Source organism: Triturus cristatus, chromosome 7 (assembly GCF_964204655.1).
Source record: "Triturus cristatus chromosome 7, aTriCri1.1, whole genome shotgun sequence".
In the NCBI taxonomy this organism is placed as follows: domain Eukaryota; kingdom Metazoa; phylum Chordata; class Amphibia; order Caudata; family Salamandridae; genus Triturus; species Triturus cristatus.
Genome location: NC_140590.1, coordinates 1,365,785,828 through 1,365,811,668, shown reverse-complemented (window position 1 = coordinate 1,365,811,668; position 25,841 = coordinate 1,365,785,828). Strand labels below are relative to the sequence as shown.

At 41.8% G+C, this 25,841-nt stretch overlaps 1 protein-coding gene across 1 annotated transcript in view; it reads right to left on the bottom strand.

The window, feature by feature from the left end:
* The window catches only part of SDC4 (syndecan 4), a 29,310-nt gene extending 4,270 nt beyond the window's left edge, over positions 1-25,040 (bottom strand). The window contains exons 1-4 of the mRNA XM_085619076.1: positions 24,646-25,040; positions 4,534-4,690; positions 2,330-2,370; positions 1,169-1,361 (exon numbers count right to left, since the gene is read on the bottom strand). Of these exons, the coding sequence (XP_085475202.1) occupies positions 1,169-1,361; positions 2,330-2,370; positions 4,534-4,690; positions 24,646-24,699 (445 nt within the window). The 5' untranslated portion in view covers positions 24,700-25,040. The remainder of the gene's footprint in view (positions 1-1,168; positions 1,362-2,329; positions 2,371-4,533; positions 4,691-24,645) is intronic.
* Between the last annotated feature and the right edge of the window lie 801 nt (positions 25,041-25,841).

Genomic DNA, 25,841 nt, shown 5'->3' with positions numbered 1-25,841 from the left:
AAATCTTCCAAAATTTATATCTCCGGTTCCCTACATTGTATTTTTTAAATTTTGGTGTCAATGAAGACAAAAATATTTCCTATTTTTATAAATTAGTGTTAGAATTTTATTGTGTGTTGGGTCTTAATTATTTACTGAATTGGTGTTTTTAAATTCTTTACATACCCATATTTGAAGTTAAGCCTGCCTGCTCGCAGTAAAGTTACCATGGGTTGAGCATGAGAATTATTTTCTAAGACCTATTCTGAGCCCTAAACTGTGTCAGTGGCCTTATTGCCAGTGGCAGATATCCATTTCCCATTACTAATCTACTTTCCAACAGTAAGGACCCACAAATTAGCTCACAAGATAGTCTAAAATACCCAGTCCCATTAAGAATATTTCCCTTGTTAAATGAGCTCGCGTAAATGGTGTACTAATCCTTAAAGGAACAACTATTGAAGCCCTCATAGTCCAAGATCTGCTCTACATGATGAGGTTCCACCTCAATGTCTTAACCCTGCCTGCGGAGGTGCAACTACGAATGAATAACCCAGCCCCAGAGACTATTTTACATATGAACTGGGAAACGTACACATTAGGCAACAGCACATTTTGAAATACGTGGATTTAACACACGTCATTTTACTACAAATAGTAAACAATTAGAACCGGTTTACAATTTAAGCCTTTGTATAACCATCATGTGTTCTCCTTTACCCTATACCCCTAAAATTCTGTAGGGCTTCTATGTCACAAATGCAGGACATTTATTAGGCTGCAAAATATTTATATTGCCATTTTCTTAAAGTGCTAGTCTTTCCCTCTCTGGTCAGAAAATGTTCCTTGCCAAAGGAAGATCAGCCTTAAGACTGTACACTGACTCCCAGCAAGCCTTCTGCTCAGAGTGGAATCTACAGAGACCTTGGTCTACTCAAGCTTGTTAGACTGCCAGAGAACAAGAGATTCATTGCTGCTTCAAGCATGCGCCTAACCTCTACTGGAGGAATCCGAAGAGGAGATAAAACAAACAGCAGCAAGGGCCTTCCCTTAATAAATCCCAAAAGTGCGCTCTAACTGCTGAAGGTGGGATAGGCCCAAGGTCCTCACTATTGAGCCAACCCTCAACTGGCATGCCAACATCCTGCACAATGCGCATCTCACTCCCCCTTTCAAAAGAAGTACTTACCGATAATGACTTCTGTCTTTTGAAAGAAGCTTTCATGCCCAGTAATTGCCATTGGAATCTCATTCGAAGAGTCTCCCGACACAGGAGCAGACCTATCCGGGAACACTTCGTTCTTCTGCACCAGTTCCTCGTCAATATTATCCTGCTTTGGTTTCCTTGCATCGCCATCAGGAATGCGGTTATCAGTAGGGAACTGCAGAAGAAGTTAAATATGCCAGAATGAATAACATTTTTATGCAACACCAGCTTCCTTTTAAACAGGAATGTCCTTTCACAATCCAATAAATTAGGCCAAACAACCTCCTAATGGGTAGGTTAATGTTCATTTACCAATGCAATAACTTCATTAAGTACAAATTAGGAATCACTGCTGGTGAGAATTTGGACATCTGTATGCGTTTATGAATTTGAGAGAGAAAGAAATAGCTAAAGAGCAGGTCTGGGGAAAATTTCTGTTACACAGTCATAATGTCGGGAATTTCCCATTACAGTTTCTATGCCAAATTATACAAAACTTTATCACGAGAGCAGAAATCATAACTAGAGTGGCTGATCAAGGCACTTGTGTTATCTGTGTGTAGGTTTGGTTTTAAGCACAAAATGCGTCCTCATATCCAAAATAGATACGAGGACACGTAATGCTAAAATATAGCACTAAATGAAGTTTTTGCATTTTGTCTAATTTTTGCACATTTACGCATAAGTATATTCCGCAGATTCTACACACCCCTTGAAAGGAGCAGCATAGAGAAGAAACAGAGGACCAGAAGGAAAGAGAAAAAGATTCACAGGTTTTTGCAGAAGGGAAGATACAGTGCAGTGTCCTCCATACTAAGGAGAAGCCTAAAAAACATCTTGGCAAGTTTGAGATAGGACCACATTAACTAAGGTGATTCTGTTATGGGCGAAAAAAGGTACAAGTCTAAAAATGCAAAAGTAAATTTGATTTGACATTTCTAGAGATGGGAAAAACTGGAGAAAACAGTGAAGGGTAAGAGCAAATTAGTTCCAAATGGAACTGAGGGTGCAAGGCAAAGGAATGCAGGCATGAACTTATGTTCTATCTGAGCTAACATTGTAATGGTTGTACAGCAGCAAGAAAAAGCAAACACACCGCTTCCAATGGAAAGAACACAATGACAGAACATTATTCAAACTTACATCAGGTACCACCGAGGAAGATTCATCTTCATTTGAAATGTCTGTTGTATAAACAGAAAAATAAACAATTGAGATGATTACACTTGGAGGTCTTCGTTTTTGCATTTTTATCTAAAACTCTCAAAATAGGTAGAATACAATACGTTTGCAGACAAAGACTATAATGGGAACGAGTTCTTTAAATTATATCCTCATTATGAAATAGAGAGCGCTAAGACTTCCTGGGTGGGTACATTTTCGCCATTAGCTCAACAAACTTTGGCAAATTGTCTCCATTACATCCTTTTAACAAATCACTCCCCAAATAGATTTTCAATTGTTTAGAATAAACAGTAATGTTCCTCCTGTCTTTTATCACTCATAGGCAATATGAGCACATTAATATAAAACATGTACATCTGCTTAAAAGTCCTTAAAAAAAAAAAAAAAAAAAAATTAAAACTAGTGTAGGTCTGCGCATCCAGTAGGATCACTCAAAAGACGACCAGGAGCCAACAGTAAGTATGGAAGGATAGTGTATTTTCTATTCGGAATTTAAAAAATTGAAAAACAGGAGCCTTCGATGGAAAAAAAAAAAAAAAAAAAAAAAAAAAAAAACACAATTCTTTTATTTTAAACTAAAGGAAAAAAATCAATTTACTTTAGATTATCTGAAGGGACTGGTGTCTCGTTTTGTCTGCCAGGGCGAGTAAAGTGCATTGGTCTTGCCCAGATACAACCCGTAGCAGTGCATTATGTAGTCATCTTATCGTCTAAGCCTGTTCTGTGCCAACAGCAGAACCTGTTCTTCAGATTTCAGAGTACATCAAGTTCACAAACAGAATTGTAATTTAAATCTGTAGAGACACGTTTGGTCAGCCTGAAACGCGGGAGTGCATCACATTTTCTTAAATAAAAACTTTGAAGGCAAGCCTTGCTCTGTATCAAAATGTTCACGCCACCCTGTTAATTTCCGTGAACAGCAGTTGCCTGCAGCTCCAACATTTATCAGATTTTTTTTTCTACATTTTTCGAGAAAGTCAACACTAAAGACCAAGGGACCCGCCCTGGGATATGGAATCAGAGGATGAAAGATGCAGATAGGTGGAGGAGTCCTTCACTTACATGAATCAAGGCATTTTGCACGAAGTCCAGTTTTAGAGCCTATGACTAAGCTGAAGAGAAGCCAGCCTTTTATTTACTGCAGCGAGATCAAATACTATCCCCAGCAAATTCCAAACCAAGGTCTGTGGTTAGGATTCAGTAATAGTTTGGGAATATTAACATTTGTGGTGTTACCAAACAAGTAATGTCCCATTCCATGCCTAACACCTCCATAGGACTCACACCCAAGGGGATTTCCATCCAAGGAATATTGGACATTGTTTCCAGTCCTGTACTGGACATGTATGGCAGCTGAATGCGTTCTAGGTGGTATGGTCTGGTTTTGCTCCAAGTGACCTAACCAGAATAATACATCGGAAATCAACAATTTGTAGGTGAAAAGTTCAGGACTGGAAACCCTGGCAGTAATGACCTGGAGTCAGGTGGTTACCCATATCAGACAGACGGCTGGTAGTGATGATATCTGTCCAAACCAAAGTTATGCAAGTTCAATTCCGAAGTGCTCATATAGTTTGTTACTGAATACTATTTGGGCAGAATCCAGATTTTCAGAAGAATGAGGAGAAGCAAGTTAATGCCTGTAAAGTTTAGCAGAAAGACAATCTGATAAGCTCCTCAAACTATTGCATGACAAGGCTAGACTCAAATCTAAGGTTTGGATCTGCCTAGTGGTACATCTACAAAACTTGTCATTTGACTGGGAAGGAAACAAGCACGGTGGTATTGGATCAATAGTATCTATTTATACATTGATCCACCTAACCGTATAGGTTTTTAACCCTACATAAAAGTACAGTGCTAGAAAAAGTAAAATACATCATTGGACAAACAGCTCATTACAACATTTTTTGCAGTAACAAATGTGAGGGTCTGATGGGTATTTAGCAAACTGATTTCACTAGCAAAGTTTTAGACTATTTAATGTCACTGACCCTACTTCAGAGCAGCAAAAACAAAAACGTTTTAATAGTCAAGAACCATTTTATATCTGTTTTAATGCACATGTGCAGAGTTAAGCACACATGAAGAGTTGAAAAACAATGCCATCTTTAACAAAGACGCTAGAGCGCTTTCAGCAGACAAAGGTGGATGGTATGTACCTCCATCTCCGGAACCTGATGGGTAATCGTAGTCATCCTCATCATCAAGGTCTTCATCACCACCAAAATCGCCAATATCAATGCTCTGATCCTCATCATCCGGTAAAGAGCCAGAAAAGATATCTCCAGTAGGTTTCATGATAGCAGTCTCTCTCACCTAGATTAAAAGAAAGAAAAATACAAATCAAAAAGGGAATACTGTAAATTGATGTAATACATTTAGTAAGAACGCCAGCTTTATCCCGCATTAAAGTAGCTTGCTGATGCGGAAATACCTTAAATCCTCAGACTGAACTTTTTGCCCCAAATCCATTACTCCTACTGCTGCTTGCACAGTTTTTGTGACTGATGCCAATAACCACCCACAACTCCCACCCACCCAGGAAAAGAACAGGAATGCACACAGGAACATAAGCTTGAAAGTGAAGGTGATCGGACAGTGGTTCTAAACCTGTGAGGTCAGACCACAAGACGGTGGGTGCCATCCTGAGAGCAGAAAACGTAACAAATGGAAAAATAAAAAAAGGAAAACAAAAAGCATCACACCGTTATCAGAATAAACCAATAATATGTGGCTGCATTTACATAAAACAGGCCCCCAAAAAACTCATCCAATATTTGTGTCGAGAGATGCAAAATTCTGAAACCCATAGCCATAACTGAACATACAAAGGGAAACATGCATTTACAAGCAAGTGCTGCAGACTGCAATATTATGTGCCTCAAGTTTGTGGGGCCATTGAGACAGCCCACGTGTACTGATCTGAAATAAACTGGAGAAGAGTAGACAGGGAAGAACAGTTGAGAGAAATGAGAATGCCAGAATACCCAACTGTTGTAAAGTAGAAAGCACATCTTGGTACAACCATTGTGTTCGCTCATTCCTATATTGGTTACCAGCCTTCTGGATCATCAGCAATCCACATAATAGGAATTGGATGTATATTTGCCATTAGTAAGCATTCAAAAATCATAAATAAATATCCAAACAGAACCTTGATGCTCTCAGAAATAAGAAAAACAAAATGGACGGGTTTACAAACAGACAAAAAGGCCTTTATAAGGATGGGATTTCCATTATTTTAGAAAGGATAATTAGAAAGCTACAGCAAACATTGAGGAAAGTTCAACATTCTAAGCTTGAGAATGTAACCACAAGTATAGAATGTTTGATGTGAACTTTAGGTCTCCCACACCGCTTTAGTAGAGGTGAGTAGAAGGTTCTTAGATTACCAATCCAATCATCAAGCCTATTTAGTGATCTTTAGTGGTAACTCTGCAATTTGTTTCTCTGTAATTTCAAGCATCCACCCTTAATGTAGACCAAATCGCTTCAGAAACGGTAATACAGCAAGAGGGACTGCATGGATCCTCAGCGACCGGCCCTCAATCAGTGTTTCAAATCGGCTGAACTCCAATGGTCTTGTAATATGGCTTTGTGCAGTGCCAGAAGGCCCAGGAAGTTCCCCAACAGTCAAATGCATTTCCATGAAGCGCTGGATAAAGGTTTATATTTAAAATTTGACATGCATATCTAAGTTTACCTCCGCACCAAAATGTATGGTCTGTCCTTGCACGAGTATCCAGTTTGGGGGAAGGGCGTGGTGATCTGCACTTCTAGAGCTAGCTAAAACTCACACACACACACACACACACTAAATACAGTGCATTTTACAATCTCCAAGTAAACAAAAAAAAATCCAAAAGTAATATCCGTTGTGCATTAAATCTAGCGTGCTATAAACCCCTACTTCCGTCACTCAAGAAGTTCTGTTAACTGAAACTAGTACTTGGATGAAATAACCTACAGCCTTTAGTGAAATAAATGAATCCTTCCAAATCAGATCATGAATTCTACCTATAAGGCTGGTAAGTGCACATTTGGGACTGGCCCTTATGGATGGATATATACCAGATCGCATAGAGCAGAGATACGTTTCCCCAGGTGATAAATTTATACAATTCAACGGACTGTGGAATGAAAGGATCTCGAAAATAAATCAAAGTATGTACCCATTTAATCAGCAAGAGTTGAGAACGGTTGGCCAAAATAATAATCGTCACCACTGTACTCGTTACAAGCGAGCCCATTCGCATCAAAAGAATATTTGGCCAACAAAACAAACTCAACGGATGCTGTGCAAGAGTGCAATCAATGTTACAGTTTTTACAACACTGCAAAGGGAAACCAATTCTAACTTTTAAGACCATTTGTTAACGACCACAAAGAGAAAGGGGCCAGCCACAGCGCCAACAAACCGCCGTCCCACAAAGCTTCCTTTATTTGCCTCTCCAGTTTTTTTCCAAGGCTGTTTTGACAGCATGGGACTCCAAACACAAGAGCACGTTAACCTTGGAACTAAAGAACACCCACAATTCACTCTTCTGCAAGTTAATTCTTGACTTTTATTATTATGATGGACTTGGGTGCAGTTGGACGCAAGCCAATCCGAGGAAACTGGTCTGCGATAACACTGGCAATTTCGGTTGGCCCTGGGGTGCAGTCAACACAGCTCCCACAGCCGCTCCAAGGAGGGAGGCGGGGTGCAGAAATCTAGCCAAGCACGACGCAAGCTGCCTTTGTAGCTTTAACCGCGAAGCCATTTCACGACAACATCTCTTTAGAATGTGTTGCTGCTCTCACATCCTGGGAGGTCTGTTTTGTTAAAGAATTTTGATACAAAAAAAACACAAATATTAGAGTCCTATCGAAATGAACCAACAAGTAGGAGAAATATATACATCTCTCCCCCCCCCCCCCCCGTTGGGGGGGGGGGGGGGGGGACAGGGTGGTGTTGGTTGTAACATGCATCCTTAGTTTGAATTGGATAGAATGGATTTGTTAGGTGCTCTTTCACCCCTTGGGTTGTCTTGGGGCTCAATAGCTTATGTTCACTGTTAGCCAATCAACGAGTTTAGCAATCAGCTGTATGCTTCCCAATGGTAGATAATGCAATTGCCCAGGCTCTGGCTTGCCAGATCAGCATATGTGCACTGCAAGAACTGGATGCTACATTAACCATATTTTAAAGATTAAAGTCTGCAAAAATAGTAATGTCTAGAGCAGCCTCCTTCCCTCACACATCTCCACTTTGTGAAGCCTTTAAATATTATGGTCAGATAATAGGTTGTAAAAGGTCACAATGTTAAAGGACCAGAGTTTGAAAGCCCAGGGTCAGACAGAACTTGGTTTTAGGGCCATTTCGTCTCCAGAACTTGAAATTAGTAGTAGCTGGTATAAAGGAAGTGTGTGAGTGTTTTTTGGAGGGTGATGCACAGGTGGCAATAATTAAAAAAAAAAAAGGAAATTAAGAATATAACTTGCCAGCCACGTCGCTGATTTTTCGCTCCTCTGACTAATGCAAGTGCACAGGCTGAGGATTCCAGACTCCTATGGCCAATCGAGACTCTGCTCTCATGCGGGAAATAATATTAACCAGCATGAGAGGGGAGAGCATGTAGCCTTATGGCTAGAGCGGTAGACCTCAAAGCTGGGGAACCAAGTTCAAGTCTCGGCAACGACGCTCAACATCCTGTGATTCTGGGCAAATTACTTAATATCCCTGTGCCTAACAAAAATGAATGGGTCCATCTTCAACAACACTGGTGCTCATGTAAAGCGCTCCGATACCTTCGGGTCTAGTTCGCGCTATATAACCCCCCCCCCCCTCCCCAAAAAAAGATGTTCCGGGATTGGCCTGAGTGGGCTGGTTTTGCACTTCCACGGGGACTCGAGGCCTATGCCTGCTGTTCTCCTCCCGGTAACGCAGTGCGGGTTGAAGAGATCTCAGCACAGTCAGTGTGGCCACCCGAAGACAGCCGGCCAAACCGACATGCACACTTGCAGCAGTGCCCACTAATCCTTCTCCCCCTGCTGCAGAGCTGCCATCAGGATGGCCCCACCACAAGACCCTGCTCCATGAAGAAAAAAGGATATAAAAAAACTGTTTTATTATCATTCAATTTTTCAAGTTTGCACCTGCTTTTGGGGAGGGGAGGGGGGGGGGTGACGCTCCGCCATAATGGAGGAGCTGCTGCTGCTTGCAATTGCTATACTTTTAGCATGTTGACTCATGTTGTCGGATACATAACACATATTTACAAAGTGGTTACCAGGCAAAAGCCATTCAGATACCAAGAAAGCACATCTGCATTTTATATACATATGCTGGTATGCTTAAGTTAAGCAAAGTGGGGATGTGGAAGAGAGCAGACAGCCAGAGCTCCATAGTAATACAAGTAGGGTGATGGCCATAACTGCTCCTTGCCAGGATAAAACCAAACAAAACAAAAGGTTCTCAAAACATCTAACACGTAGGACAGGGAATTTGCTAACATAATAGAGATGGGATGAAACCTGGAATGCCAATGACAGAGCAACGGCCATGTAGATAGAATCCATCCATCTCTTGCATGGATTATTCTCAGGGGGAGAATTCAAAAATTCTTGCCTGATAAAAGGGCACATCAACGCAGGACTTTAAGAAAGAAACCAGACCACCTCAAGCAGGCCGTTATGACATTATGAAAGAAACCATATTCCAAATTGGGGTGCAAATCTTCCGTAACCCCTTTAAAAAGACAGAAGAGGGAGTCCCCAAACAACTGGTAGATTACGGTCACTGATGTAAATCGATAAGAGTAACAGAGCGCAAAGTATAGTTCATTGAGAAACTTAGTTTAACTTTAAGATGTATGCTGAAGGCCTCCAAATATGCCAGGATAAAACCTGTGTCAAACCCACATCACAAATTGCCTGAACCAAACATACCACAGGAGAGAAAACTGCCTTGACAAAAAATAAATTCTGATGCTGAAGGAACAAAGAACAGGACAAACTGTTACAGGCTAGGAGGAGGACTCAAGCCAGACCAAGAAAAATGAATTTTAAGAAACGCAACCTGAGCGACTAGCCTCTTACAAAATCCAGACAAATATCTATGAACGGTCAAGACACAGAATACCTGACAAAGTTCAAAGAACGACAGTTGACCTTACACAATTAAGAGCACAGTCTGATTACTTCACATCTTGGCTAGTATCAACTACTGACACAGGAGACTGGGAGAAGCCCTCAGTCACACAGGAAGGACAGACTTCAAAAGCTTGCTGTCTATAAGAGATTGAACCTAAAAAAAAAAAATCAGCTCTATGTACCTTATTCAACATCTCCACTAAGCCCTTCCCAAGAAACACTACAAAATCATTACCAACAACTGAGGTCGTCGAAAATATAGTAAGACTGTGGTGATGTTGATACACGATTGATTGTACTACAGGGTTAGGTATTCTGTGTTTATTATATTTACCTTTTATGTTCAGTCATTGGGTTTTAACAATATGCATATTTAATAATTTTTTTATTGGTCTTATTATCTAAACTCTTATTGTTATGTCGATATAACTATTTTATATGAATTTTATTATGTATAGTATGTCTTATGATGAAAATCGAATAAAGACCTTTTGGTATGGTATGGATTGTACAATAATACACTGAAGCAGACCCAAGGCAACATCCAATGCTGTAGGAAAGCATGTCAAATTCCTGTATGGATGACAGCAACGCTCTTTATTTAGGTCTTCCTAAGGGCCCGAGTCAAACTCTGCAGCTTGTCCCAATCCAAGCCGCTGTGTTTGGAATTCATATCCGGACAACAAAAGAGCTGCTACCTCTTACGAGCATTTTAAAACCCTACTAAAAACATGGCTTTTCAGTCAAGCCTACGATTAATCTGCATTGCCCTTCTGCTGGTAGTGCTCTCAGCGCCATGAAGCCGGTTGTTGAATGCAAGCTTTAGAAGTTCCGCATATTACAAATAAACTATCCCGGGTTTACAGCTCCGTACATGTACGCAATAAAATGAAGTTTATTCAGATATTTTCATCGATATAAACCTACATTCAACATCAAAAACACATTAAGTGCTCCTGACTACAAATTTGATGCCATAACTCGGAATTTAAATATAAAACCAAAGGAAATACGAATGTACCACTTAGAAAAGAAAAACAACGCTAGAAGAGAAAATAAATACACAACACCAAGGGTCGTCCTCGCACACTGAACTGAAAAACACGGTGCACTAGCCCCTCACGACTGTACGGGACATGGATGTCGGTCCCAGAACCACAAGGGGAAAATACACAAGTCCTTACAAACAATGCCTTTTAATTGCTATCCACGAAAAATAACGTTGAAATATAGTTTGAATGCCCATTATAATGTGTGCAATACCAAATAGTGCAAGATGAAAGGAAAAAATGATGTAAGGTGAGAAACCACAATGTGGTAGAAGTACATTAAGGCATGCTTTGATGAGAATACTATACATCTCTGCAATAAGTCTTCAAAGCACAGTTCTGCCGCCCTGGGTACTGACTGGGTATGAATGAACCCCTGACGCCCTTGGTACAACAGCTTCCGATTACAGACAGCAATGTGGCCACAACTTCGCTCATACACCCTTTCGCTATCGAACATGGGGTGTATGAGCGAAGTTGTGGCCACATTGCTGTCTGTAATCGGGAACTATGGGGCAGCTCCTCCACGTGGGCTGGGGAGCGTCGTCCGACTGCTTTCTTGCAGTGCGAGAAGCGGAAACATAAAATAGTATTCTAAATACCATTTTATGTTTTTGCTTCTCGCACTGCGAGAAAGCAGAAGGGTATGCCTTGTTAAGGGCGGTCGGTCCGGCATGAGTCCAGTGGAGGATTGGCTTGCCTACTCGGAGTGCGATGACTGTTTAGTCGGCCCCAGGGCTGACCAAACCAGTCATACGCACTCTGAATTTTCATTATGTAGGCTGCATGCAGCCTACATAGAGAAAATGGCCTCCCAATAGACGCCTGTGGGGTCGGCGTCCGAGCCAATCACAACGCTGCCATTGCAATTGGCTTAGGGGAGGAAAGAGAGAAAGGAGACGCGGGACCGGAGGCAAAAAAAATTTAAAACGAGTCATGCCGCTCCAGACTAACTCCTTATATCCATTTCACATCCGCGAGAAGACATTAGGTCGAGATGCACATGCAACCCACTTCTATACTTTAGCCACTGATAACAACGAGGCAAGAACTAATTGTTTCAGTTTAGTAACCATGCTGATCAAAGCTGTTTTCCTGAGGTACGAAATGTAAGAACATACACTAATGAGTTGGGTCTATGCTACACTCTCCTCGGATTTTCTGTCCGGTTTGCCTTTTATTTAAGACACCCAAATACGCCAACAATGTCGAACTGTTCCCTACATTTACTATACTCTATGCTGCCTAGATTTGTGTTAATCAACAAAAAAAATTACATCAACGTGCATAAATGTTACATTAAGAAGACACTATAGGGGCAAAAGCTAATACAAATTATTCTAACAAGCCATAGCTGAGCAGCTGTTATCCATGCAACACTGTTTCAGAACCGGTAGCCAAACATATTCTACCAAAGGAAAGAAGCGGGTCTTGCCTACAAGAGCTATTGGCTTTGTAACCATGCTGTATAGCAGTGCAGATACTTTGCAGTGTGGCTAAAGCCAGTTTAAGAAAGCGCTATGAGAAAGTCAGGGCTAATGTATTTTTTTCTTTTTAAAGTGCATAAGTGCTGGATTAATTAGTCTTTATACAGCGTGGCTACAACTCCTTGCCAAAGTCAGCAATGCCCATGCTGTACAGCATGAACAAAAGACAATGGCAGATTCAATAGTCTCAAAAGCGGGACCTAGTGGCTTTGCCAATACTGGTTAGGTTGTGGCACAACACCCCAGCGATTCTGAGCAAATTAATTATTCTCACCACAGTAAAGCATAGCTACAAATGGCAAGAGGTTCAACAAGGACAACAGGGAAGAAGGGGAAAAATAGTAGAACTTGTATCACATCGCTATCAATGGAAAGGCAGCAATCAAACTGAAGCAATCACTACTTGGTCCATGCTCCAGCCAAAAGAAGAGGACCTCAAGCCAGCACAAACGGGCCAATTAGAAAGAAGTAAAAGGGATAATAAAGCCAACAATTACTAGGCAGCGGGTGGGCTGCAAGCTCCTTCGTATACACAATCGCTCTCGCAAGCAAGAGCGCATGCACAGTCATGACAAAAAACAAGACTACTACAACTGGCAGAAATTAATAGGAGTCTGAAAGAATCTCATCCACCCACAAATAACTCCACCAGCTTCCTTGTACCCTGCATACTGTCAAAGCCTGCTGCATCATCTATAAACCAGCAAAAGTGAGCACGCTCTATATGGGAACCCAAACCAAGATCTCTGGTTGGTTAAATAAGAATTGCGGCAAAAACATCAGGCTTAAGAAACAAAAAACAAGAGAAAGAAAAGACCAGTACAAAACCATTCTGCTGTGCTCTTAGGGTCTGCTAATCCTTCCCCAACCATATTCAACAAATTCCCACAATCCTGAAGTTCAATAAGAAACTGAACAATCTTCACTTTAAGAAATACCCAATGTATGTGGCACCATCCTGGTGACCAGACTTCTAGCTGGTAATCTCCATTCCCCTTCCAGCATCCTCTCCTCCATGTAACTAGGCTCACACTCAGTTAATTCCCACATAGGCAATCATCCTGATAAACACCACAAGTAGAATTATCTTCAATAATCCCAGTGCACCACCAGCTAACACAACATACACCGCCTTTGAAGCCATTATTCTCACAGAATTGCCACATACAATTTCAAACTATACCCATGTTCCGCAGAGAGACTGAGGATGCAGGAAACATTCCTTTCTGGTATCATTGGGTGCCATGTATTTACTAGACCCACAAAAATGTAGGACAGAGGTCTATGCACTTTGAGTCCCCCACTTGCAAATCAAAAGCTAGAATGAAGGGTTTTACAGTTAAAAAGATGGCCCAATGACCCAGGATTTGAACGTAAAATGTTTTTAAAGTTGCTTCTGGTAATAGGAGATCGACAGAACAGGGTACACGGACCTTGGTAAAGTACAAATTAACATTTATTGCCAAAAGCAACAGCCATAACGTTTCGCCTCCTCAGAGCCTTGCTCACATGACGTATATATATATATATATATATATATATATATATTTTCTTGAAAGATCGCAATCCAATATTACGGACAGAATCGAGCCCACACCATCAGTTTCTGCAGGTATGTTCTTTATTTCATTTGCAGACAAGGACGACGCGCTTCGATCACGTCAGTGGTCTTGGTCACATGACCTCCGCCTCCAGTCACACGTTATTTAACGATATAGTTGGCATTCGTCATCATGATAGACATAAAAAAAAAAAAAAATGTGAGTCACATTGCAAAACAATTTGTGCCAAACTGTTACAAATAGTAAAATTAAGGCTAGCAGTTCTGCGTTTTTAATTGCATTATGAGGGTCTTATTAAATGCATGTAGGTTGTGGTTTCCTCTCATCAACATGTTTTACATCAGCCTCTCTCATGCTGTGTTGGTGATAAATTGTACATACTGGGTCTTGTACCCCTTTTTACAAGGAAACCATCAACACATTGGATCTATAATAGGTCATGGTTTCCTAAGAGTTAATTACTCTGTTGATATACTGGAGAGAGAGAAGGCTCGATATCGCATTCCAACAAGATTGTTGTTTCTAATGTTGTCAGCAAAGTGGCAGTATCAACCAGTGAGGTGACTAATTTACACGAGATATATCTCCATATCCCCATCAAGAAAGTCCAAAACACGAAGGGCGCTCTTTACAGCTGGTGCCTGCGGCAAGGCTGGACTGGACCTTGAAATATGTTTCTCACCAGAGTCAAAGTCTAATGCTGCACTCTCCTTTGGGGTTTTAACTTTTCTTTATTTGATCAAGCTATCTACTCCATCACCTACGCGTTTCAGTCACACAGGTCTTGGTATCGCTGTATACACCGTGACCAAGACCTGTGTGGTTGAAACGAGTAGGAGAAGGAGTAGAAGGCTTGATCAAATAAAGAAAAGTTAAAACCCCAAGGACAGTGCTGCGTTATACTTTGACGAGAAACATACATATACACACACATACACATATACACACACATATACATACACACACACACATACACTCCACGAGAGGTGCAGCAGGTTACATTAGCAATAGCTGTATCCTGTTCTTTCATTCTTTAGAATAACACAAAGTAGCCCCGTTTCAGCCTCCCATTTCCCTTGGGCAAATCTTTTATGCACCGCCTTTGTGCCTTGCTGCTTCTCACTGAAAATCAAGCATGTCACAGTGCATAGCTTATGTAGGTGTGGTCGCTACCATTTTCAGGTCATGAACAGACAGCACTGTACCTGCAGTAAACAACTATTAAGGGCTGGTATTAATATTGAAAGATAATATCCTTGAGAAAACAAAATCTATTCAAAACGCTATGCTTAACCGACCTAGGGCTGAAAGAGGGCTTGTTACAGAGAAGGTAGCTTTCATAAAAACAAGCATTGCTAAATGCATTTTGTTTCGCCTATGTGATTAATAAGCTGTTTTTTGTTGCAACTTGTCTTAATCACACTCCTAGGTCAGTTAAAGAGTCACTCTCCCAAGCACGTAGCAGACAAGCTGTAGGCAGAACAGGGGGGAAGCGTTCCCCCAGTGACATAGGAGGGCAAGAGAGGTATAAATTACAATTGGTTATTTGGTAATGTCTAAAGAAGCAGTCACAGAACCCGATTAAGTCAGAAGTGGCAGCTGTTTGTGCAAGGATGCTGCGAGAACTAACTGTAGACTATCATGTTGATGGGAATCTGATGTGTGAACTACCGAGAATATTAGCAGAGAAGTTGTGAATTATTCTGGTTTCACATTTTACAAAATCAGCCACTAAATGAGTACCCATTGGTCTTTCCTTATGTTAAGACTTTACATCTACATTTTTTGTAGTGTCATGAGCACCAGTTACATTTACACAAGGTCACAGTTATTGTTCATATTCATGGGGAGGCTAAGTGATATGCCCAGAACCACAGGATGTTGAGCCGACTTGGATCCTCGAACATGGTTCCCCAGGTATCTCTGGAGGGAGGATGCAGATCTACGTGAAGAGCTCGGCTTGTAATGGGTTTGAGGTTCCAACCGGACTTTGACCTTTACCAGAGCCAGGCATCAGACCCGAACTTTCAGTGGCTCACCCACCTCTACTTGCCAGGTATGATGGAATCATAGCACAGTAGTACATCCAATACTGTTGGGAGCAGCGCAGGGAGTTGGATCCTGGTCCATGAACAAAGAAAATTAGGGATGGACGATGCAGGAGGGATTTAAATACTGAGATGGCTTAATGCCAAGCGTGTGGGCAGGGATAGGATTGAGCAGTACAGGGCATCCAGCAGAGATAGGCGCAATATGGAAACTTTCAGAGCAATACAAACATTGAGTCTTTGCAATGAGTCATGGAACTAGTTTAGAGATGTACGAAGCATTGCCATGTGTACTGACAAATTGGCAGGCGCAGACATGCAGCAGGTAGAGATCCGGTAACACTACAGGCAGTGTGATACGCCAGAACGTAAAGAGAAAATTGACGCTTCTTCTTGCTTCGAGAAGAAACTGAACCAGCTGTCAAGAAGTATTTAACGCACCAGTCATTATACAACATTAAATGATGCAAATACTTATGTATCTATAGTTATGGAAAATGTAAGGAAATTACATCACATGAAGGACATCTACTATAGATTCAATGCAGAATAGAGATTGGGATCTGATCTGTTGTAAATGCAGCAGCCATCTTAACGTTGTATGAAAGTGAATTTACCAAACAGTAACTTCCCCACTGGTTGCAATTAAATTAAAAGCACTCCTTACTTTGTATCAAAATAACTTGATTTTGGGTGCATAACCACAAATTAACTACTGCTGAAAGCAGATAAAATTACCACTTTTGCCTGTTGGGTTCCCCACTTGCCTCTCTTTCCAGGACTGCCTTTATTGGTAATAGAAAAGGTACTGATAAGTCCACGCTCCTAGTACCGCTGAGTGACACGGCACCATCGTGGATTGCTGCAAGCAATGTGATCAACCTAAAAACAAGCGCTGGCCTCTGCACCAAAAGTGAGAACAAAATTGGGTACCTTCGACACAGTCTTTCCACTTTTAAGATTCATGGAATCAGGATTACTCAGTAGAAATCCACTTCTTACCTAGTTAGGAATAGTTTGCTGTAGAAGGGGGATAGATATAGAAATATAGGAGCCTGCCTCGGAGGTACCTACAGCTACTGTCTGGAACACCCACTAAGTTATAACTTAACAAAAAGGTGGTGGGTGAAAAGAAATCAAGCCCTGGCAAAACCAAAAGGCCTTGAAGAAGCAAATGCTAATCTATTTGGCTTCGGCAATGCTTGATTTGTACCCCTTCCTCCCACCCCCCCACTCACCAATTCCCTCACACAAAATAAAAATGGGGAGTGTGGTGGGGAGCAAAGGACGAATAAGGGAAATAAGCACCCAGAGCACAGGTTTAGGGACCATGGGAACTATTTTTATTTGTAATGGTTCTGTTAAATGACCTCAGCTGATATCACCACAGAAGAACATTCTCTAAAGCCAATGCTTAGGTCAGCTATAATCCAGTAGCCAATAACTGAAAGGAAGTGTCCAAAAGCCCCTTGCTGGACTGGTGTGTAAGAGTAGATGTGTATTGTGTTATGTAGTGCGTGTGTGTGATGGCCTAAGCCCTACCCAGACAGCTACAGTTGTCTGAAGCCAAGACTTAAAAATGGCAGAGCACATTGTATCCTTGAACCAGTTAACAGGCCACTGTACAACAAGTTAGGGCTATAACAAATGTTCAATTAAGACGGCAAGATGAGTAACTTAATCACAGTTCTACTCTATAATCTTCCTTCATGGGTAAGACACCCGAATAACAAAACAGTGACTGACTAAAGTTACAAACAGTAGGGGATAGCAGGGACAGAATCCCCAATGAATGTCTAGATCTTGGCTTTTGGTAAGCTCTGCCCAAACTAAATTTTGAGTAAGAGTGGTTAAAATCTCCTTAATTCTGAACAGACCAAAATTGTACTCGTCAAGATGCACAGAAATCTCATGTGTATTAAAAATGTGGTTGTACAGAATTATAAAATATATATATTTATTTATTTTCTCATTTGGGAACACAATCGCCAGTGAGTTATGGATACTGTCTTTATATTCTTAATGTAGCATACACGGACAGTACAGAGCCAACATTAACAAGTTATAGACAGACCATGCAATCAAATAGAAATGATATACAGGTATACACTCCGACACAATGCCAAAGAATGTCCAGGCTACCGTGTGGTTTTCATCAAGAGTTATCCTTTCCAGTGACCAGCATCAACTATTACCAATTAACACGCTGGGTACATTTTTGGATTCAAATTCACGAGCACTGGGAGTGAGGCAACAGGGTTTTTGTGCTTCAAAATGCCTCATTGATTTACTTGGTTGGGTCACAGCTCGGCAGGGGGCATCCAGTTGATGAAAACAAATGGCCTGTAAAGTTAGTATTGACATTTCGTTTCTCTAGGCGCCTTGGAAGCAGCAAGGAAACAAATTATTAAACTTGGACAAACATTTGTGCTCTGTCGAGGCTGAATGGCAGGCAAGTTGTTATTTAACATTATCCATGTCATTTCAGGGTTTATCACTGTACATAATGCTCGCTGGCGAGAGTAATTAGAAGGGTAATTTCACATTTTGAGGCCTGGACTCCGACATTACCTTTTTTAATCTAATGTTCTAAATTCCAATGAGGTGCGACACACTCTTAAAAGAGCTCAATGACGTAGATTCTTTCTACATATACAACGAAATTAATTTTATTGGGTGCTTCGGAAATGGTCTATGGAACACCAAGTTTGGCTTTCAGTAGGTTGGCGTGAAAAAAGTGCCAGCAAATGAGTGGGAAGCCAGTTTCCAGGCTGTATTTAATGAAGTAATGGAATTTCTTGTATTTGTGCCTTTCCCCTGCATCACTCGTGACGTCCTCTTTAGCTGCATGATTCCATTGACCGCGTTTCACTGCTGAAACGCAGTTGGAGACCAGATTTAAATCAGAATCCCCCAGGGCTCCTGGTGTTTCGCATGAACAGTTCTGCTTCAACCCTACAATATTATGCAAAAAATGTGTTTCTTGTTCTCAAGCCTACCAGTGGCCCTGGAAGCCGAAATATCTTGCATGCACTGGTACCAGAATGTAAACGTTGAACCTAGCTAGCACTACAGTAAAAAGTAACTTTACAGAGCTATACATGCTGGCTTTCAGCCAAAGCCAAAAGCACCAGCCATGCAGGTCAAGCAGGTTAGACAATTCCAACAACTAACTGAATTTTGGAGTACAGCTTCACACTGTAAGCCTCATTGTAAGACTTGCGTATAAGCCTCATTGTAAGACTTGCGTATAAGCATTATCTTACTGTAGCAAGACAAGGAACAACAACATCACACTAGTTGAAAGTAAACAGCAGGTAGGCAGTTTGATACAAAGGAAAGGTTACTCGCTTGAGTACATGCTCTCCCGGCCTCCTGAGCTTGTACATTTTCCAAGGTCAGTTTTGTCATTTGAATAGGTCACTCGAATTTCCCTTCCAAAGAAATATGAATTGGACCTCATTGTTATACATTTCTTATCAAGTTGGAGTTAAACATTAATTTGCAACTACGTGCAAAGAATAAGCCTAACGAGGCAGCACAATGTCATTTGTTGGAAGCGGATCATAGTGGAGAACATTGACATTGCTGGCTTACCAAGTACAAAGTACGATAATATGAGAGCAACAGCACAATGAATGCGATAAAGAACAATGAATGTGATAAAGAACATGCAGAACCGATTTGCTTAAGGAGTCTGAATACAGATCAAAAAGAGAAAATCCAATGACAGACACATGGCCAATATGCCTATCAGAATGTATCTTGGTGCAGGTTTTGGATCTAATCATAACCCATCAAGGTCTGTCACGTGGCAAGTTAACGGTAGGAGGCAACCAACCACTCACCGTCTAGTTTCTGAACTACTTCTTCAGGGACCCTTTGTGAAAATGATTTTCAAACTTTAGAATCAAGTGTTGTAAGGATTTGAAGTACTTAATTTCTGTTTTCAGAGATGTCAAAAGGGACTGTAGTGCCTGTTCTCTACGCTCACTGATTTAGAAAGGCTGCCCCCACATAATTCTTCCACTTCCGATCACACCTTGTGGGCTCAAAAAACGATGGCAAGTGTCCATTTTGGTGCAGGAGGTTGGTACACTTTTGCATGTTGGTCATCTCCTTGGTTCATGGAGGTGTTGTTGATATGGTGTTCTCTTATACTGTCTATCCAACTTCCTGTAGGGTGTATCTGGCAGCACCCTGCACTGAGATGGAAAGTGCAACAACAACAAAAAAAACAAAAAAACACCCCAGCAGGACCTCCGTAAACAGAGCACTTGTTGACCAACAAGCCAAGGAGAAATGGTTTTAAAGAATCTGATCCATCCTTACCAACACCTCCGCCCCACTCCCCAATCAAAATTTACATATGCCTCATTGAGAGGCAGAGGGATGAAACTGCAGCTAGGGATCACAGTATCCAGGCAAGTAGACACCAGTCTGTAAATCTTCTCACAATAATCTTTACATGCTACGGTTTCGCTAGTGAAATTGAGAGAATCTAAAGCCGTTCTCTCAATAACAGTAAACTGACACTTTCAGCAGAGCGCGATTCTCCACTTAATAAAAGTAGAGTTCTTTATTTACTTCCACCTAAACAACCATTTCTCTTGAAACTACCCTTAATGAAGGCCAAATTTTTCAGTGAGCTGTACACCTGCAATCATGGTCAGACTGGGACAAAAATGAGCCGGCACCAAATAAAAGTGGCCTTCATTATTGAGCCAGTAAGCTAAAAAAGTGGCTCACATTTGAAAATCGTCCAGTTTTGAACTTGTAAAGACTCGCTGTACAAGTGTTTTGCATGATATGGAAGACTGCAGGCTCATAACCTGCTAATAAAACAGCCCCCATATTGAACTTTCAGACCAGCCCATCGGGCAATGCCCGGTGGCCCTATAGGCCACTCCAACCCTGCTTGCAATGTCCAAAATAGTGAACTAAAGAACACTACGGTCTCCTACCAAAGGATTCGAGATAGTAGGAAAGCCAAGTTCACAAAGTAGTATAACATGAATAGGGATGATACAATAGAGGGAAATTATTGGTCCACAAATGGCCTCATAATGGGTTTAGACAACCAGATGTGCTACAATACAGAAATGAACACTTTGTGTACACACCATCGGAAGCAAGGTGTAATGGTGGTAGAGCGGATCCAGAAGTTTGGTGTAAATGTACCAGGAAAATAGTCAATACATTTTATTTAACGGTAAATGGCTTAAAGTGTAAATGTGACCACTGGATATACAAAATGACAGCTTGTGTCTAGAAAAGATTGGCAAACTAACGAAAATACTATCCCTTGTAAAAAACTGACTAGCAGTCCAAACTGACGAATCTCTTGATTTCAGTGGATCAGATCTTAGTTTGGGATTCCAAATACTTCTGCAGGCAGGGATAGTCAGGGACTGCTCCAAACACATAAAAAATGTCAAACATGGTCTTTAAAAACAGACTCAACCCAGAACTGGATGGGTACCAACATAACTCGTTGCTGTCCTCTCAGGGTTTAGAGGCTATATCTGGGGTCAGACAAGGTGCTTGGATTACTTGCTACCCAATGGCTTCTGCAAAACCATCACCCACCAAGAATCTTTATATCAGTTTCTACAACCATATTAGAACATTGGAATGTTGAGAGCTACATTGAAGAAAATGGAGTGCTCCAAGCTTCTAGCTGTGAACAAAAGCCTCACTGAGCCAGAGGGGGATGTCCAACCCTCTCTGGCTTTGTGAGGCCTTTGTTTTACTATTTAGAACATTCAGCTCTCTATGGGCGGAATGTTCCAATAGCCTTAGAGCCTGCTACGAAGAGCTTTACCGGCCATTAAAGGCCCGCTCCCTTGTTAAAGGCCTGCGCCTTATGCTCAGGCCTTTTAAAGCTGGAGCGGTCCTTTAATGGCCAGGAGAGCCCGCTATACCTCCTGACATCAAAGAAGTGTGCAAAACATTTAAAATCCAGAACGTCTACAGCTAGGGGACCTGTGCCTGGAATTAGCAATTTCCCCTTTTGTATATACATTTCCAATACATTTTGTTTATCTTATCTTCAGATATCAACGGAGACCTTTATTGTTTTTTTACACTGTTGTTCCAAACAGAGTCTCATTATCATGAAGTGCATGTAGTCAATCCACCAGATTTTATGTTGTCTATCTAGTGCCATGACCTCTTCAATAGTGATACAAAAGGGGGTGGTGATGGACGGAGCATCAGAACCAAACTCTCACACCCAGTCAACAGATCTGGGTTTAATCCATCACCGTTCTTTAGCCAGGCTGAAATGCCAGAAACCGGTCCTCAACATGGGCTTCTATGGGAATTCACATGGGCATATCATCAAGCCCATTATCGCCGCTTTAGCGGCAGTTTTCTGCAGATAAAGCGGTGATAATTTTTACGCCGGACCTTGATAATATGCCCCCCTGGTCTCTAAACATGAGAACGTATGTTGTGTCTATTAGTTGTTGTTTATTATTATTTTTTTTGTTCTCAAATGGACAATGCTTTGGTGCCGCTATCCACAGAGAGGGCGTCCCAGTTCCGTTAGGATCATAACTTGCAAGAGCTGCGGCAAAATAGGCCATTTAGCCAAAGTACTAAATAAACAGTTAGTGGCATTGCAGAATGGAGGGATGATCAATAAAATGGTTGACGACGCGAAAGATAGGGGCACTAACGATGATACGTACTCGAAGTTACAGGACAGTTGGTCCCTGTCGTTGCAGGTAGGCTGTTGCAAAATAAACTGTGCCTATCTAGCTGTGGTGGCGTCATTACTTTCTCGGCAAGTACTTTATAAAAACAATTGGATTACTGTTTTAGAACTTATATTTAAAGAGGAGTTTATCGTGGAAGGAAATTACATTTAAAAAAATCGCCTAAAGAACTTCTGAAGGGAGTATCCATGGATAAATCCACGCGGGGAAAAAAACAGAACTGCTATTTTATCTTGCATTCTGTTTACTTGGATGCAAAACACCCGAAATGAGCTGTAAAGTCAACCAAACGGCGTCCGCTGTCACGTCATCAAGCCTTTTCCATTTACGAAATCCTGGTTCGGAAGCATGCCCATGTTTGGCGCGTCATGTGTTAACGTAAAACGTTCACTGCATACCCTGGAAGCAGAAATCGCTAATGGGGCGGACATTTTACAGCGAAGTCATGTCGTGTTAACTTTAAAGTAAACATGACTAATACCAAAGACCTATAAAAAAAAGTAAAAGTATTGTTTGTCAACATAAAAGTCAAGCATGTCAGTTGTGTTTGATTGGAATTACACACACACACATATGTATAAATACTAACGGTAGCAAAGTGGTTCCTCGCAAAAATGGTTTCCCCTTCTACGAAGAAATGCATTACATATTCGATAAAATCACTGTCCAACTACTGATTGTTCGGGAATAGTTATAAAGCACAATGTGGTGGTACGCCTCTAGTAACATGGCGGCCACCAACGACAGGCAGCAGCTGGTCGCGACTCCTTGTATGGAAAGAACATAGCGCGGCACTGACGCAATACAGGGCGACATCCTGTCCAAGCAGCGCTGACGCACGGGTGAATCACGCGGATCAGTCAGGTTGGGAAATGGAGAGAAGGAGGGGGAGGCAGGATTTAGCCCCCCCCCCCCCCCCTTCATAAACAGACCGCTGGCAGGTAGAGTTTTTAAAGATGAGGTCATTTTACGGCTATTTGGAACAATCTCTTCTCTTACGCCTGTGCAAGTAGTGTCGGTAAACCGATTCACAGTCTCTCTTGCAGAGATTCTCCTTCATGGTTCTTCTCCATCCTAAACTTCGAGCCCACGTTTTTTATAAAGTGGGAAAAGTTAAGGTAAGGCAAAGATAGTACAACAACCTGGAATTGTTAACACATTTCTATAAAACTCCCTATCGGGTGCGTTTTTTAAAAAAAAATCTTTTAAATAAGACAGATTATACCAAATTATAAGAGTTTTGGCAAAGCAGAAAGTGTATGTAACAAAATAGGAGCCTACGACTCTCTTGAATCAACATTTCTTAAAAAGTGCAAAGTGTCGCTACATAAGCAACAACTAAACACGGTGTTGTCGAATACAAGGTAGGTGTGGGTTACTATGTGCTTACAGTATACGCGACTGGAAGAGGGGTGGGGTAGGGCTCAAGAAATCACAGGGCTGCCAGCTCAAGGCCTTGTGCAAACAGAATCGTTAGACAGAACCTGGCAGAGAGGCACCTGAAACTACACACGCACACACCCCAGAAGCACAAATAGACCCCAAACACGTACCTGGAAACAGACACAGGACTTGAAACATTAGCGAAACATAACCACGAGAACTGAAGTCAACAACTACAGCAGGCAGATTAATTCTAGCTTTGAGGATCCCACAAACTACTAAACAAACCACCCTCCACTCGTTGAGAACGCACCCGCTTAAGTTCAGCTGTAAACAGCAACAAATATCAGACAAATCAAACGAGCATAAGAAAACATCGACGAACTTAAAGAATCAAGCACTGCCATTTAAAAGAGTCACTTGGTGCGCCGAGGAACTGCACGTAGCACTACGTGACTTCGGATTCTGAATCCTACCCACAGAACACTCGACCACAAGGAAGGTGGCGATTCTACGTTCCCACAGCCTTAAACAAAACAAACTACAAACGCAGATATCTCACAAGTAACCCCGAACCTGTTCAATCAAACACCCATAGGGAGCTAGTTTAAAACAGCAGCAGAGCACAGAAAAGCTAAACCACAGTGATCTGAAAAACAGACTTGTAACACGTTTTAAAACCAAACAGATTATACTCGCGTTGATGCCACCCGGGCTAAAGCTTCGATACACAACAAAAACACAACCACTAGGTTAAAAACACTACGGAAAGTTTAAGGGGCACATAATATATCTGGTGACCCAAAACAGCTCACATAGCCCGCCAAGCACATTTTCAATGAGACATAAACAAGGTATACCCAATCCCCATTTCACTTCCACCTACCGATTCGGCGCCCGCAGCCGCCAGGATGGCGCAGAGTGCCAGAAGTCGCCACATCCCACTCAAAGGGCACAATCCAACACAGGCACAGAAATAAATATATCCCTAGGCGCCAACTGTCTCCGCACAGCGGGGGTCTATTGCAGAATCAGCGACGTTCAGTAGGTGTGGGTTCTTTGGGAACTTGTCTTCGTGAAAGATAACACGAGAGTGGCTTCGCGGCGCTTTGGCGTGTGGTCGCTGGATTTCCACACTACTACTTTCCTCTTCTTCAACAAGCTGAATCTGCTCGTCGCGGTATGTGGCTACTTTATACAGTGCCTCCTCCCCTCGCTGCAGGCTGACTGGGATAGAGAGTAAGAGTCCCTCCTCCCAGCCCTGCTGGGTCTTTATACTGCACCGCCTCCCCCGACAGGAATTTCCCAGCTCAGAGGAACGGGAAGTGTTGAAAAACCACCTCATGGACCGCTCAAAGCAGGGAGATTCCTCAGCACTCTCTTTCTAGCTTCGGGTATTTTACAGAGGAAGTTTGGTCAGTTCTCCACTATGTCACAAAAGCGAACATAGATCCGAGGGAGTGTTTAGCTTCACGTGCATTGGTTGTTGATAGCTTTTCAGAGACGCATGATTTAAAAACTAATCTCGACTTTCATTTCTTCTAACCCAATGACTGATTTTGTTTAACGCGAGTGAACATTCGAAAGTGAGGGACTCCCAGTTGTATAGAAAATTCACATGTTTTATCCCAGGGATTATCCTGTGGTGTTTGTGATAGTTTCTATTTCTCATTTCAATCACCTGTACTTTTAGTCATATGTTAATGCTTTTATTTAGAGTGCTTCAGTTACATAATCAATCAGTAGGTTTGTAAAGCACTTCTTGTCACCCTTGAGGGTATCTAGGCGCTGACAGGGTCTAGTTGATCAGCTAGGTCATAAGGGACTTTCAGAACTCTGGAAGAGATGGGGAGATCTGTAGATGAAAGGGTAGCTTTACATGTCTTTGCTGCTAGGTAGGAAAAGGAGTGACCTCCGTCCCTGCTACGTCAAATGCTGGGGGTGGAGGATGAGGGTTAGAGAAAGGGGCGTGGAGCAGAGGTGTCTGGTGGCCTGAAGATAGTTCAGGCGGTGGTTAAAGTAGGCAGGTCCACAGTTGCCTGTAAGGCATCCACCCCATGGAGACTGTAGATCTGCCCCACG